This window comes from Diorhabda carinulata, chromosome X (assembly GCF_026250575.1).
Source record: "Diorhabda carinulata isolate Delta chromosome X, icDioCari1.1, whole genome shotgun sequence".
Taxonomy (NCBI): domain Eukaryota; kingdom Metazoa; phylum Arthropoda; class Insecta; order Coleoptera; family Chrysomelidae; genus Diorhabda; species Diorhabda carinulata.
In genome coordinates this window covers 49,968,603-49,983,544 of record NC_079472.1, presented here as the reverse complement: position 1 = coordinate 49,983,544, position 14,942 = coordinate 49,968,603, and the positions used below count along the sequence as shown (strand labels likewise).

Genomic DNA, 14,942 nt, shown 5'->3' with positions numbered 1-14,942 from the left:
TCTTTATCAAACTAAGCACAGCCACATCAAAAAGAGGTATGAGTGTCAACGTCGATTTTGCAATAAAATTAGCAATTAATGTTTATGCGATTACTATTTGTATCGCTATATAAATTCTTATATACGTTAATTCAATTCGTAAGTTGTTAAACAAACGCGAGCAAAGACGTAGAAAAAGAAGAAGCACTAACGCTTCAACGGTGATGTCATTTGTCACATGCCAAAAAATAGGCGCCATTAAAAAAATGAGTGTTTGGTCGTTGTTTACGACTTTAAATTGAGAAAAAGTAATTAACAAACCTTTTAAATAGAATAATTCGTAGCGGTAATTGCACTTCACATCTAGTAACTAGGTGTCTAATTTAAATATAAAATAATATGAAGAAACTCAATTTTAAAGTAGGCGACAAAGTTTTCGCCAAAGTTAAAGGATATCCCCCATGGCCCGCACGCGTAAGTTGTAAGTGAATCAATTTTATATAAATACATTACCAAGTACTTATTCTAGATTGTCGGAGAAAATGGAAAGAAATATAATGTAGAATTTTATGGCACTGGTGAAACGTAAGTATTGTAGGAAGGTAACACAACTTTTATATAGTACTAAATAAAATAACTAAATTGTTACGAATAGTTTAAGCACTAGAAAAGAAATGATTTATAATGATAATAAATAATATTCCCCCCAGTGTATGATAAAATTGATATAAAATGTTCTCAAACTAAGCTAAAATATTTTGGATTTTTTTTCTTTCAATGTTTAGATGAGAAGTTCCAATAGACATCCCCAACGAAGTACAGGATCCTGTAATAATAAAACTCAAAGTTTTAAATAGAATTTACTTGATCTGATCCTAATTATTTAATCTAAAAAAATATATGGGTGGTTGTAACATTATTCAGAACTCTTCAAGCTTTTCTGAACTTATTTGGCAATTTATTAGAAACCTATGACTGACAAAATTACCTATTTCGAAGATTAAATATATCTTTCATGGTTATTAGTAAAAAGAATGATTTCTTTGGCAATCAATGGAATAACTGTCATTATGTGGGTCTTGACTTAATTGGAAGTGTGAGATATAGCTACCAATAAACTTGAAGACCCTATATAAATAGAAATTTGCCGACAAGTTTTTCATGAGCCTGAAAAATTTGTGCGATTATTCTCTCACATTCATTTTAAATTTATTTATTTGAAAATGATCATTGAAATTTAATTATTTATTACATGAAATTAAAATTTAATTTCAATACATTTACTAATATTTTCTCATACCTTCATTACTGTTAAGTGAAAACATATCAAACAAATGAAATGCATCAGTCAATAAATTGATGCATGTCATTGAAGTGTCTCAGAATACATTCTGTCATTCAAACCGATATTTAGGTCATAAGCTTTTCTCTCTTGAATAAACACTGAAATATCTCTAAATAAGTGTGTGAACATACAGTGGAGAAATCTTAGATTTAACAACGTGAATGATAGCTCATTGTTGTGCTGCAATATCTCAATTAAATTACACGAAACAAGTACCATATGTAACAGAATTTGGAATGGTGTTATTCTCCAACCAATATCTTACTGTAGTACAATTTTTTAAATCATACCATAAATTATTTTTTTTTCGAAATTGGCACTGAAGTGAAATATTGATGCCGATTGGTCGATAGAAATCGACAATGACAACACTTTTTAATGCCTAAGCACTGAAGTATCTGAGCTGTTATCCTTTTCTTTATGTTCGACACAATCCATTACACATTATCCAGCTTTTACAACCATTATAACAAATCACTCGAAACCTATTCTGTTTGTTCAATTCCAAGTATTTTTGAATCTGGGCAATTTTGAAAAACATATAATATACAGGGTGTCCCAGAAATTGCACGCCAGGCTGACACGGGAGGTAGATCAGCTTTAGATCTATCAAATAAAAGCAACATGACCTCAGTAAAAGTTTTTTAGTTTTCGAGATATTAACACTTTTAGGTTTTTTCAGAAAATCTCTACTTTTTGCCCTATTTTTGTCTGTTATGGGCATAAAAAACCTCTAATTTATAATTCTTTTTTTTTCTGGGCTACCGCTAATAGTTGGTTGAGACAACCCAGTATTCATTTTAATAAAAAGTAGCACGACATTAACAAAAAAAACAACTCAATCTTACCTTTTGTTTCAAAGCGAACACCTTAACTAAAGTTTGGTTAGCGACTGTGAAAAAAAAATGTACCAGACTGAGTCAGAAAATGTTCTTAAAAACTAGCCTACTTAGTGCTCTTTAAAAATGGTATAATATTCATAGAATTATAAATTAGAGGTTTTTTATGCCTATAACAGACAAAAATAGGGCAAAAAGTAGAGATTTTCTGAAAAAACCTAAAAGTGTTAATATCTCGAAAACTAAAAAACTTTTACTGAGGTCATGTTGCTTTTATTTGATAGATCTAAAGCTGATCTACCTCCCGTGTCAGCCTGGCGTGCAATTTCTGGGACACCCAGTATATTAATACGTATTTTGATTGAGTTACCCTGTGTTTTTTTGGAGCAATGTCTCAAAATTTTTAGCCAGGATCGTTATCTTCCCATCTTACTACCTTCCTTTTTTATACTTTCTACATTTTTCAAACTTATAAGTAATTTTTAGTATTTCAGAGCGCTCAATGTCTTTTTCCTTCTTCGACTGGAGAAACTCTTAGTTTAGAAAATGTAATTTTCACAGGATGGAGTAATGATGTATAATACTATAAAAATTTTAAGGATTGGCAAGAGTGCCTTAAATCGGGACCGTATTCTAGCCATTTGGTCGATATCATTTTTTCTAGTTAATGATAAAAGATATCAAAGAAACGCAATATTAGAAAATAGAACATGAGATAATAACTTGCGCCACCTGCTGCTTTAAACGTGTTTCTTAAATCAACAGGAATAGTAATAACTTTGAATAGACACAACTGGCATACGTTGAAATTAAAACATGAATATGTCATACCTCAAAAACTGATATACAAACTCCGTTTTTTTATTATTTTGTACTTGAAAATTTCTGAAAAAACCTAAAAGTGTTAATATCTCGAAAACTAAAAAACTTTTACTGAGGTCATGTTGCTTTTATTTGATAGATCTAAAGCTGATCTACCTCCCGTGTCAGCCTGGCGTGCAATTTCTGGGACACCCTGTATAATGCGCTAAAGTCTCTTTTTGTCACTCATCCGGTTGGTTGTTGCGATTAAACATCCCAGCAACTAATCTCTAGTGATGTGAAAAAAGTATGACTTTAGTGCCTTGATACATAAATATCTATTATGTAAATAATTGTAATCACATCCTTATTTATATTTATTTTTTTACCTGCATATAATTTCGATGGAAGTCATAAAAAACAACTACAGCACTATATTTTAGGGGCTCTATTAAGAGTGAGGATCTTTTTTATTATTTGAAAAATAAGGAAAAATTCCAAAAGCCGCTAAAACGTAAAGATTATATCGATGCTTTTGAACAAATAAATGAAGCTTGTAAAATCGATGGTGGAGATGGCGATGATTCATCAGACAAAAATGATGTAAGTAGTAACATGAAATGCTTATTATTTTCTAAATCAATATTTATTTAGTAACTCAGCTGAAATTATTCTTTGTGACATGTAAACATATTTTTTATCAAGTAAAGAGTAGTTCTTAGAGAAAATTTCATAAATCATTAAATGCATTGCTAGTATATGCGGTACTAACTAAAAAAATTTTTCCTTTAATCATAAAAAAGATAATTTTACAGAAATAATAAATATTGGCTTTATATACTGAAACATGGAAATAATATATTCCAAAATACCCTTTGGGTGAGTAGAAAAAAAAAATTAAAAAGGTAACATTTCTACTTTTTGACCAGAAAGCATGACCAACTAATAGCCAATAGTGAACCATTGTGATCACATCAAAGAACATCAAGAGCTGGCCATATTTTCATCCCATTTGTCTGATATACTACTTTTCCTATACTAATTTCTGTTTCATTATCCTGTGATTCAGTTCAAGTTCGCTTGAAGCAATTTTTTTGGTGTGCTATTCAATTTCCTTATGCCATTCTTATATTACTTTCTCAGTTTATTCCATCTTCTCTCAGTTTCCAGAATTTCTTATATTTTCAAGGCATTTTACCATATCCTCCACAGTACATATATATAAAAATCTTTTTTGGTCATCTGGAAAAAGTGAATTTTATAAAATTGGCATCCCAATAATTGACCAGCTATAACAGTGGAGTGCACAACTTTTGGTTAGGTTTTACAAAAATATAAAATACTGAGAGATTTTCACCACAAAGTCCACTCACTTTATTACAATGTAACACTAACTTGCAAAATAAGAACTGATCTCACAACAACAACCTGTTACTTACCAACTTGAAAAAGGTATGCAGCATTTTTCATAGAATGGTATATTAGACTACTATCACATCAAATGTGACCAATTAAATTACACATAATTGAATTTGTTATCTTATTTCAGTGCGTAGAATCGGAAGTGATAAACCACTAGCGTGCAGTTAATAATTGGCCAGATATTCCTAGTTTACAGGGGAAACATTAAGACCTGTTGTGCCTCCATTAGAGCTATTCTCGTCACGGGACGATCATTTTATGTGTTAGCTTGGCAAGGCATCATGTACATGTTTCAAGAAAATCAAGTCTTTATGAATTTATATTCTAAAGCTCACAAACCATGTATAATGAAATTTTCAAACATTTTATTCTTTTACAAGTAATTTATATATTTTGATGATTGGAAACAAGTACATCTTTTGGTAGTCTTTCATTTTTCTTATAAATCAGCACAAGTAATTTTTAGTTATCTTTCAATGCTGGATTCAACATATGTCAATCAATTGATTGATGTGGTTGCTTAAATGGTTCTTATAATTATTAAATTGTTTTCTATAATAGAATTTCATATATATTTAGAGGGTTTAGTGTCACTATCTCAGGTTTCGAAAAATCAATGGAGAATTTTTATTTTTGATGAATTAATCCACAACATCTACAAACATGTTAATATGTTAGACTAAAATATTAAGTATTAAAGTTACTTTTAGGAATCAGAGAATACATCAACTCTCAATACTACAAATGAAAAATCCGAGAAAAAAATGCTCGCTAAAAGAAAAAGATCTCTTCTCGATGAAAATGTAGCTGAAACAAGTACTCCCAAAAAGAAATCGACTCGACTGTCAAGAGCTAGTGAAGGTATTTTTTTTTTAATTATCTCAAATATTGCTAGTTAATGTTGAAAAAATAGTTCTGCTTCATTGTCTTCTTTGTTTTACACTGAACGAACTTTATTACAATTTACCTGTGAAAAGTGTATGCATTTGAGAATATTGCCATGATTCTTAATTTTTTAAATTAGTTACTATTCTGTTTTACTTAAGACAAAATCATTAATTCTTCATGCTTGATTTTCTCGTATTTGGATCTTTTTCTACTACTTTTGAATTTAAAAAACATTTTAAATTTGACTTGACAAATGTGGAAATATTAATGAGTATGTAATTTGAAGTTGAATCGATATGGTCACAAATCTGGGATCTTTCGTATAGCCTTATTATTTTTCAATATTCATGCAGCATTTTATTCCATGTTTTTCTACTTTGCTGTTATTCATTATGGTCTAAAATAACGTTAACTTAGACAAGAACTTTCTTATGGCAGCTCCTGCTTTGCAAAGATAAATATTTCACAAAAAATTTTAAAGCTTAGCTTTAAAGAAAGTAGACCTAACTAATTAAATTCTTTTGGACTTTATTTTTAGAAAATAAAAAAATTGAGCTCACAGAAGAATTGGAAGAGGCTGAAAAATCCATATCTAAAAAGTCTCCAAAATCGAAATCACCTAAAACTAAAGAAGAAAAGAAAGAGCAAAACTTAGATGGAAATACTAAATCTGAAGATGTAAAAGAAGATAAAGTTGAACCACAGTAAGTATTCAATTCAAATAGGCATTTATCAGTAAGTTGTAACTTGATTTCACCATATTATTTTCAACTATTCAGGATAGAGAAGGAAATTAAAAAAGAAGAGATTGAAGAAGTTCCTAAAAGTGATGATAAACATGATGAGACTGAAGAATTGAAAGAACAAACTCCTGAGGTGAAAGATTCCAAATTAGAAATAGTTGCTGAGAAAGTCCTGCGATATAATTTAGCTTATGTAAGTATAAATTATTTATTAATATGTATTAATGGTTTATATAAAAATCGCATTGATATGGAATTCTCTTTTTTGTAGTACATCTGGTATTACTTAAAGAAGAGATTATTTCACTATATTTTGTTTTTTCATTTTGACCTTACTTTTATCCCTATCAATAAAATGCAGATGCTATATTTTGTTATTAACAGTTTCTTGCTCTGTTATGATGAGATTTTTTTCCAACAAAATGTTCTTTCTCAACTGTTTTTTGTTTTATCTTTCCAGTCTTATATGCTTTAAGGTTCCAAGCGAGGGTATTGAAATGTATTTGTGGTTTCCAAGTTTGTTATGGTGTATCATTATTCTTATGTATTATGTATGGAAGTTGTCACCAATATATAGTGTTTGATTTGTTCTCAGATCAAAACCAACACTTTAAGAATGTTCTACTTCCATGTTGATTCATCATTCTGTTACTCAATTTTGTAAAATGATGTTTTTTGATATTTTGTTCCAGGCAAATCATGTGAAGCAAGCGGAATCTTATTATAAAGGTGAATAACTTATTGATTTAATCATAATAAATTAAACTAATGAACTATTTTAGGTATTCCTATGGAACCAAGAGATAATCACCCAAATCAAGTATTGGCCGTAAAATTTCCGTCTGGTGCGATGGGGGCAATAAAACTTCATTTAAAATGGCCGTTATCGTTTGAAAACGAATATGAATGCGCCATTTATGACGAAACAGTGGCTAATAGAGTTTTAGAAACTAAAAAGAAGATTGAGTCAGGAGATGACAGTAAAATCGTTGATAATGCTGAGATAATCATTCCAAATATCGAAAGAACAGAAGATGAAATCAAACAATCACTTTATATGAAAGATATTGAAGCTAAAAAGGTTAGAATAGAGAGGTTAAATTTGGAAGCTGATTTACTTGGCCTTGACGTTAAGATTAAAAATTGCTTGGGTTTGGATAAGGTATGTTTAGTCCTCTTAGTTTGTTTACTATTAGTTTGGACCATTTACAGAAATATTCATAAGTTCAAACCTATATTTAGTGACATCAAAATGCTAGAGTATTTTCATATTTTATTGATAAGGTTGTCTATAATGATTGATAGAGACAGAATATCCAATAGTATAGTCTAGCACATAAATTTATTTATTTTCTACTAGCGCTAATTCATAGGGTTAGTGAGTATTTCATATAGGTCATAAGACACATACTATATACTAGTTCATATTTATTATCCTTTAAAGGTGTCATTCTATTTTATCTGTAACTAATGTATACAGTGATATTTCTGAACTATTTTCTCTTATCCTTATTGTCTAATTTTATCAATTTCTATAATTTATAACATTGTTCATTCTTCTAGATACTTATAAATTTATATGTGATGATGATCTACATATGTGAACTAGCGCAAAATTTTGCACTATTCATGTTAGTATTTACTTTTTCAAGGCTGATCCTAAAGAAGCCATTCGTTACTTAGAAGAAATGTGTGAACTTAATTTTGATGATATTGTACTGAAAAAACACCTTCATATAGTAGAGATGGTTAGAAGATTGCGAAAATACGTTGGTAATACTATGGAATGGAACATGAACGATGAATCACTAAATGAATTTACCAAACAAGCAGAAACTATCAGAGAAATGGCTGAAAAAGTATATGCAAAGTTTCAAGTAAGTTATTGGAATTTTTATGATTCTGATGATTTGTTTTTAAAATTAAATTCGTCATTTGTTTCTTTCAGAACACTGTTAAATTACCTGAAAATTCATCGGGATTTTTCGAAGGATTTACAGAACTTGTCAATCAATTTAGAGCTGATTGCAAGGAATTAGAATTGACTGAAACTGAAATATTCATCTTATGTGCTGAACCACGTAAGTTATTTAAAATTTATTAATGATTTTCAATGAATTTCTCATTTTTTTTGTAATTAACTAAAATGTGTGTTTATTGAGAAGAGTGAAGTAATTCAGTTGTCCTCAACTTCAATGAAATGATTTATTCTTACTTGTTTTATTCCCTTGTATGATTATTATTCAGACTTCTCTACACTTCTTTTGGCCACTTGTCCCCTTCATTGCATGGTTAAGCCTGATTTTTCATGGTACCAAAATATCTTCGTTTTTATTCTTATGAAATATTTTATACAGTTGTACGGATCAACGCTAAAATTTTAATCACATTCAACTCAATTGATTTTGATTAAGTCATTAATAATTTCAAAATAAAATCATAACATAATCCAGCAACTTCACAATGTTTTTTAATTTGGAACCAACTAATTAGAGTGATTAATTCTCTTAATTTCTTCACAAAGCTTTTTATCCATCTTGATGGTATTTATATTAATTTACAAACTTAAAATTTTTCACATCTATTTAATTCTGTTGACAATACATGGATCAAATAAAAAATCCTCAAAAAATGGGTTAACTAGTGGCTATGGTGATAAAAGATCGTGATGATCTAGCGATTAGATCGTCGACTTCGAACTTCGAGGACGTTGGATTAATTCTGAGAAGGAAATAATTTTTTTCATTAATTTCATTTCAAACCATTGAACTTATCTTTGCAAACAATTGTGTGAATTCTAGCATATTGTAATGTTTTTTCTTCTTTATTCAAACTATTTCTAACAGTGGTCTGAATTTATACACACATTTCACACATGTTTATTTTACTTTATTTAAATATTTACACTAGACTTAACTAACTTATATAATTTACTTAAATTCACTGGTAACTTGTCTATCCAAATGTGTTCCGAATGACATCATATTCTTTACTGACTTCTCACTACTAAACAAGTACGAATTTATACTAGAAAGGAATCTCTAGAATTCTAGAAAAAAACAAATAAATAAAAAGGCCTTCCTGGAAATTGGTTCTAAAAAACAATATAGAAAGAGCCGATGCGAAAAACATGTAAAAAAACAATATCAAAGACGCCGCATACCGAGAACCAGCGTATTCGCCAAATTTTAGACTTTCATTATATATATATTAATCGGACGTATACAGTTTATAACCATATGATCTCTTAAGAGACAAGGTTAACGCTTTCTAACCTCGCGATATTCCCAAAGAAAAAACAAAAATTCCTTCCAAGTGTCCGCGAATACAGCAGTGTAAACTTTGTAATAAGATATTTTCACGAAAGGGTGGCACTACATCAGTGAAAGGTCATTATAAGTGTATACATCCTTCCGAATATGAAGAATTCAATAAACTAGACTGAAAAGAGTGCAGTACAGCATTCGACTTCAACGCCTCTCCAAGCAGCCAAAAAGTAAATTACTCTCAACGATACTTTGATGAGGAATTAAAGATGGTGTAGTTCCAATCCTAAATCAATGGAAATAGATAGATTTATGAAATGGTTTGTTTGAAATATCTTCCCTTCCAATTTTGTAGAAGGCATTGGAATTAGACGTCTTGTACAGTCTGTGGTGCCAAATTATCATTTAATAAGAAATCAGTTTTTTACGGAATATATTTGTGGAGAGTATGCAAAATTAGGATTAGGAAAAAAAATGATTTGCTGAAACAATATGATAAACATTTAACTTACAATAGACATTCGGAATGAACCAAGTTCCATCCTTATTAAGTCTTACAGCACACGCGCACGAGTTAGTTACTTTGAGTAATTCAAGAAAAAGATTAACGAAATGAGAAAATTCACTGTTTTGTTTGTTAAATATAATTTGCTTCTTCTGAAATCAATCCATGTGGTTCAATTTATAAGTTGTATGAGATTTAATTTTTCATTTATTTCTGAGTACTGAAATTAAAGATGCTGATATAATTTTCAGATGTTTTACTATTTTCCATTAGTATTAAAACATTATGATAGATATTGTCGTTATACATCTATAATAATTCAATACCAACATAAAATGTGAATGATAAAACTGCTAAACCTCTATTTTGCTCGAGAGGATTTTGATTGACCATTTGTTCACTCTCTTTTGATAGGTTGAAAACAAAAGTTACATTCCGAGGTAGCTGTCAAAAAGATAAACGAATGGACAAAGTACAGCAGATTTCTCATCTGCCTCCGATTCCGATAACTCAAATTTTAAAATTATGATATAACCACTTTTGTTACATCCTTGCTTTCTACCGATGTATAAAGAAAAAGACCGTTACGCATATTATGTACTTTAGAAAATAAAAGTGCACTTCTAATATCTGTTTATAGGGAATCATTGTATTTTTTTATTCCTTGGGGGTTTAATTTTACCAGTACTAATCGTAGCGACGCATATAGTTCTATTATGTTTCTACACAAAGATATTACCTTATTTACATAAGAAAAACTGATGTTGGGTTTGTTTTAACCGTCAATGGCGCGATAAAGTTTGTATGTTGAGAATACCAGTCCATAGGTGTATTATGTAGTAATTTTAAATCAATATTTAATAATGTTCTGTTCTGTAAGATTTTGAAGAATTCTTATGGATTAACATTTTAACTTTAATTCAATAACTATCAAAAGTTTTTTTTTGCCTTTGACAATTTTTTAAAACTTTTCTAGGATCTCGTATAGCATTTCTTAATCGCCTGGAAGAAAAAGAAAACGAAAAGGTAGTAGTACTTGTAAACAATATGTGTTATACAGGATATACCTCATATTAACTTTTTTGTAGGAAAATACCGAAGACTCTAATATTACTTCAGAGGAACAAGAAAAAGTAGTAAATGGAACTACTGAAGTAGCAGATAAAACTAGTTAGAATTACATTTTGCAGTTTTGTATATAATAAGAAAATATCTATTTTTTCGATACAAGAAATATTACTTTTGAAAAAACTTTGAAAATTGTAAATACATATTCATTTTCTATTTGCTGACATGATCCCAAATGTTCATATTTTTAATAAAGAGTATTAAAACAAGTAAAACTTTTATTTATTCCATATGCAATGTGAACCTGAACTACATGTATCATTAATGGGCATAAAATTCGTCAATCAAACTTATTACAGCTAGAAGTTAAATCATGACTTTTGAATAATGTCAAAGAAATCGCCCCTCGCTATTCTAAACTTTATCAAAAAAAAGTTACTTTGCTTGTGAACAAAATTGAGGAAGGTCATTCACTAGTTATGATTGGTCATAATCTTTACAGTTCTATCTTAGCATCATAAATTACTGATAAACTATATAGACTAGAGGTCTTCAAAAATTATATTATAGAGCTTCACCTACACAGACTTCTCAGCAAAATAAATAGATAATTCGATTTTTTAAACTTAAAACATTACAACGAATTTGAGAAAAAAATCGCTATGAAGAGCTTAGTTGATGTGTTCCTCAACACAACCTCATACACTTTTGATTCATCACACAAATAAGATTTGTATCAGTTTTTGATCAGCGCGTTGTTTTTTGTTAGAATTTCAACTTACAAAAACTTTAACATTAGTTTCTTGCGTTAAGCATTTCATAATTTTTCATGGGGAAGTGGGTTAAAAATATTTTCAACATTTTGGGATTATTTGAATATTAAAATGCATTTTGACCTTTAATATCATTCCAAATTCGCCTATTTTTATTAAAATAGGGCAGTTATACAAAGAATGGTATATGATATTTTTAAGTTATTTCATTTTTCATTCACAAAATAAATCATCACTTTTAATACTCACATCATAAATAACAATTTTAATTTTTATGAAAAAATCTAAAACCATGAACTATACCTCCTAAAAGATGCAACTTGGTATAGAGCTAAGTAATATTTTGAGCCCCCCTATATGCCACTGTTCTGTGAAGGTTATGACTGTATATTAAGTGTACTAAATTTTCATTATTTTTTGTCATTGTACGAATAGAAATTATAAATATATTTTTCATATCTTTGGTAATTTGGGGTTTTTGTAAAGGTAGAAATATTTAAATAACCACAAATTTTATATTAGGAATGAAATGTGTTTAATTTGTTATGAATTAAGTGTTATAGTATTGCCTATAATGAAAAAAATGGTTGCAATTTTTTTTTATAAATAATAATCTCAAGATGATTTATTAGGGTTAAAGTGTCTAGTTCAACAATAGTTTCATTCAAATGATTTAAATTTAATATGAAGCAATTTTAATTATTTCAAGATATACTAAAAAAATTTTAATATTTGCTGCTCTCAAGAAATGAGTTTAAGGGGTTAAAGTGATGTGCAACTAATCAATTTCAACTTAATATTTTGACTTGGAACCTAAAATTTTCAAATTTATTTTAAAAGAGTTAGTTTTCACCCCTTAAAGATGCACACTCGGCACAGTGTATATATTGAAGAAGAGGATAAATATTGCTTGAATCTAAATTTTCATAAAAATCGGTGTATAAAGAAATCTATTGTTCACAATAAGTCTTGGTTCTTTTCAATATTGAAAAAAAATTTATTGTGCAAAAATATTGCTCTAACTAATAATGATGTTGATGTAATCGAAATAGTAATAGAGTATTCAACTTGGCAACTATTGTTGGTGAAGATGTTGACTTACTAGATTTTATTTTGTTTATAAAATTATTCATTTCGCTCTGCTCATTTCACAAAAGTTTCCACTCACAAAATATAACATAACTTTTAACACTCATTAAAATGACTATTGTCTTGTTTAATTCATAACAGTAATAATTTATTTTCATATTATATACTGAACCACATGTTTTGTTTTGCATTTATTAGTTATGATAAAATATTAATAAAACAAATCCTATCTGAGCAAAATATCAAAATTTTAAAGATTTCTCTAACTTTAGTGTAGTACTTGAAATCCTCATATCTTCCTATATTTTTTCAAAATTATTGTAACTGCTCTCATCTTGACAGATTTGCAAATAAAGCCATTCACCAAAATTTTAATTGAAAATATAAATATATTGAAAATATTAGAACATACAAATACAGTTTTAACTTCTACTTCTTGGAGATCTTGGCCTTTTTCTTCTATACCTGTCTCTATCCCTTTCTTCTTTTGATGCCAGTTTTCTTTGTTCTCTTTTTCTACGTTCTTCCTGCTCTTTGATTTCAATACTAATAGGTTTTTTAAATGGTCTATCTCTACCTCCAAATCTTAATTGTCCAGATTCTTTTTGTCCACCAAAACCACCTCCAAGTCTTCTAGGTTTCCAACCTTTCAATAAGCGACCACACTCAAAATCAACAAATATTACACTGCCTAAAAATAAGTTTTGAACTTAAATTTACAAATAACAGTACATCCTAAGAAACACACAAGATATCTCTAGCTGGCCTGTATCAATATCATTTTCTGATCCAAAGTAACAATGAACATCTATTAAAATAATGAAGGAAAGAATCTATGCCTTGTTAATGATGGCATTAAGGAGAATTGAATGTCATAAACAGTGTTGGATTTAGGGGGGCTGAAGCCCCAGATCCCGAGCAGGAAGGGGTCCTGCAAATGATAAAAACTTTTCCAAATGTATATCTAGCCTACCGATTGCTCGTTATGACACCTAGAGTGAATTGTGAAGCAGAAAGGTCGTTCTCAGTTTTAAATAGAATAAAAAATGTATATAGTTTTACAACGAATTTTGAATGAATAAATGATAAATTTGCCACCTAAATCAAGAAAGAAGTTTTTTCAATGAAAAATTTACATAGTTTAAGAAAAAAGATTTCAATTTATTTTTACTTATAATTTATATTTAATTTAAAACTAATTTTTATTAGTATATTAATTTAAAACATTTAAAAAAGATGGAGCTGATTTTGGTTTTCTTGAGTGGGCCCAGGTCGATTTGAGCACCTTCTCAATCCAATGCTAGTTGTAAACATAAAAATACCTATGTTAACTGGAACTACTTCAAAAAGTTGTGCGTATATTGAAAATTTACTAAATAGATATTATCTTTTTTACAAATATATTAAAAATTGTAAAATTACAAAAAAATAATCTCCATATATACATTCAAGAAAATATTTCTTACCTTCTATATTCATTTTGTTTGCCTCACGATAGGCATCCTCTGCAGAACTTTCATTTTCATATTCAATAAAAGCATAACCTTTAGGCATACCTGTTACAATGTCTTTAACTAATCTAAATCTCCTCAATTTTCCGTATTTCGAAAATATTTCTTTGATGGTTTCTTTAGTTATTTTGTAATTTAATCTACTAACAAAAATAGTACATCCAGGTTTTCCTTTAACGTGCCTATTTGGTACATAGGTTGATCGTATTGCTCTTTCTATAGCTCTGTCATGAGGTTCTGTATCAGTACCATCGATTGAACCAATTTTAATAGGATCATAATATTTTGCATATTTTGACCATTCTTCGATATTTGTTTCCTGAAATGAAATCATTTATAAATGAGTTACGTATAAGTTGATACTTTTTACCTTGGACATTGTTAATATTATAGATCGCAAACAACACAACTTATGCCATGGACAAAAATTTGTTTATAAAATTTTTGCATGGTCTATACGTATGTGGTTCATCTATGGTCTATACTTGTGAGGCCTACAGCCATAGGTCAACCACATCCCATACAGCTACAGTTTAAATTATGGAGTGTAGTACACTCCATAGTTTAAATGTTCATCCTCTAGACCTGTAATGCATAGATAAAATGAAATTTTTCTGCCATGGAATCCATAGATAACAGTTATACAGGGGGCGATTGGTTATGGAAAAATTTCATTGTGCTGTCACACAATTATTGGTCCTTATTTTTTTCAA

General features: G+C 29.2%; 2 protein-coding genes across 2 annotated transcripts; one reads left to right on the top strand and one right to left on the bottom strand.

The window, feature by feature from the left end:
- The first annotated feature begins 208 nt into the window (after window positions 1-208).
- Window positions 209-11,131, top strand: LOC130901271 (PC4 and SFRS1-interacting protein-like). Its single transcript, XM_057812494.1, has 12 exons — window positions 209-453; window positions 509-564; window positions 3,408-3,567; window positions 5,097-5,247; window positions 5,813-5,978; window positions 6,054-6,210; window positions 6,710-6,746; window positions 6,800-7,179; window positions 7,670-7,894; window positions 7,966-8,098; window positions 10,765-10,814; window positions 10,877-11,131. The coding sequence occupies exons 1-12, from the start codon at window positions 379-381 to the stop codon at window positions 10,961-10,963; spliced, it is 1,677 nt and encodes a 558-aa protein (XP_057668477.1). The 5' UTR covers window positions 209-378; the 3' UTR covers window positions 10,964-11,131.
- On the bottom strand, window positions 8,885-14,816 carry LOC130901272 (U11/U12 small nuclear ribonucleoprotein 35 kDa protein-like). Its single transcript, XM_057812495.1, has 3 exons — window positions 14,600-14,816; window positions 14,185-14,548; window positions 8,885-13,409 (listed from the first exon to the last, which is right to left on the bottom strand). Exons 1-3 carry the CDS (start codon window positions 14,606-14,608, stop codon window positions 13,141-13,143), a joined length of 642 nt encoding a protein of 213 aa, XP_057668478.1. The 5' UTR covers window positions 14,609-14,816; the 3' UTR covers window positions 8,885-13,140.
- Window positions 14,817-14,942: the final 126 nt, after the last annotated feature.

Bases quoted from the DNA above. Each gene is read 5' to 3' on its own strand.
- LOC130901271 (XM_057812494.1), top strand. From the start codon at position 379: ATGAAGAAACTCAATTTTAAAGTAGGCGACAAAGTTTTCGCCAAAGTT. The intron at 565-3,407 runs GTAAGTATTGTA...ACTATATTTTAG, and splicing joins TTTTATGGCACTGGTGAAAC to GGGCTCTATTAAGAGTGAGG. The intron at 6,211-6,709 runs GTAAGTATAAAT...ATTTTGTTCCAG, and splicing joins TGCGATATAATTTAGCTTAT to GCAAATCATGTGAAGCAAGC.
- LOC130901272 (XM_057812495.1), bottom strand. The intron at 13,410-14,184 runs GTAAGAAATATT...ACTTATTTTTAG, and splicing joins AAACAAAATGAATATAGAAG to GCAGTGTAATATTTGTTGAT.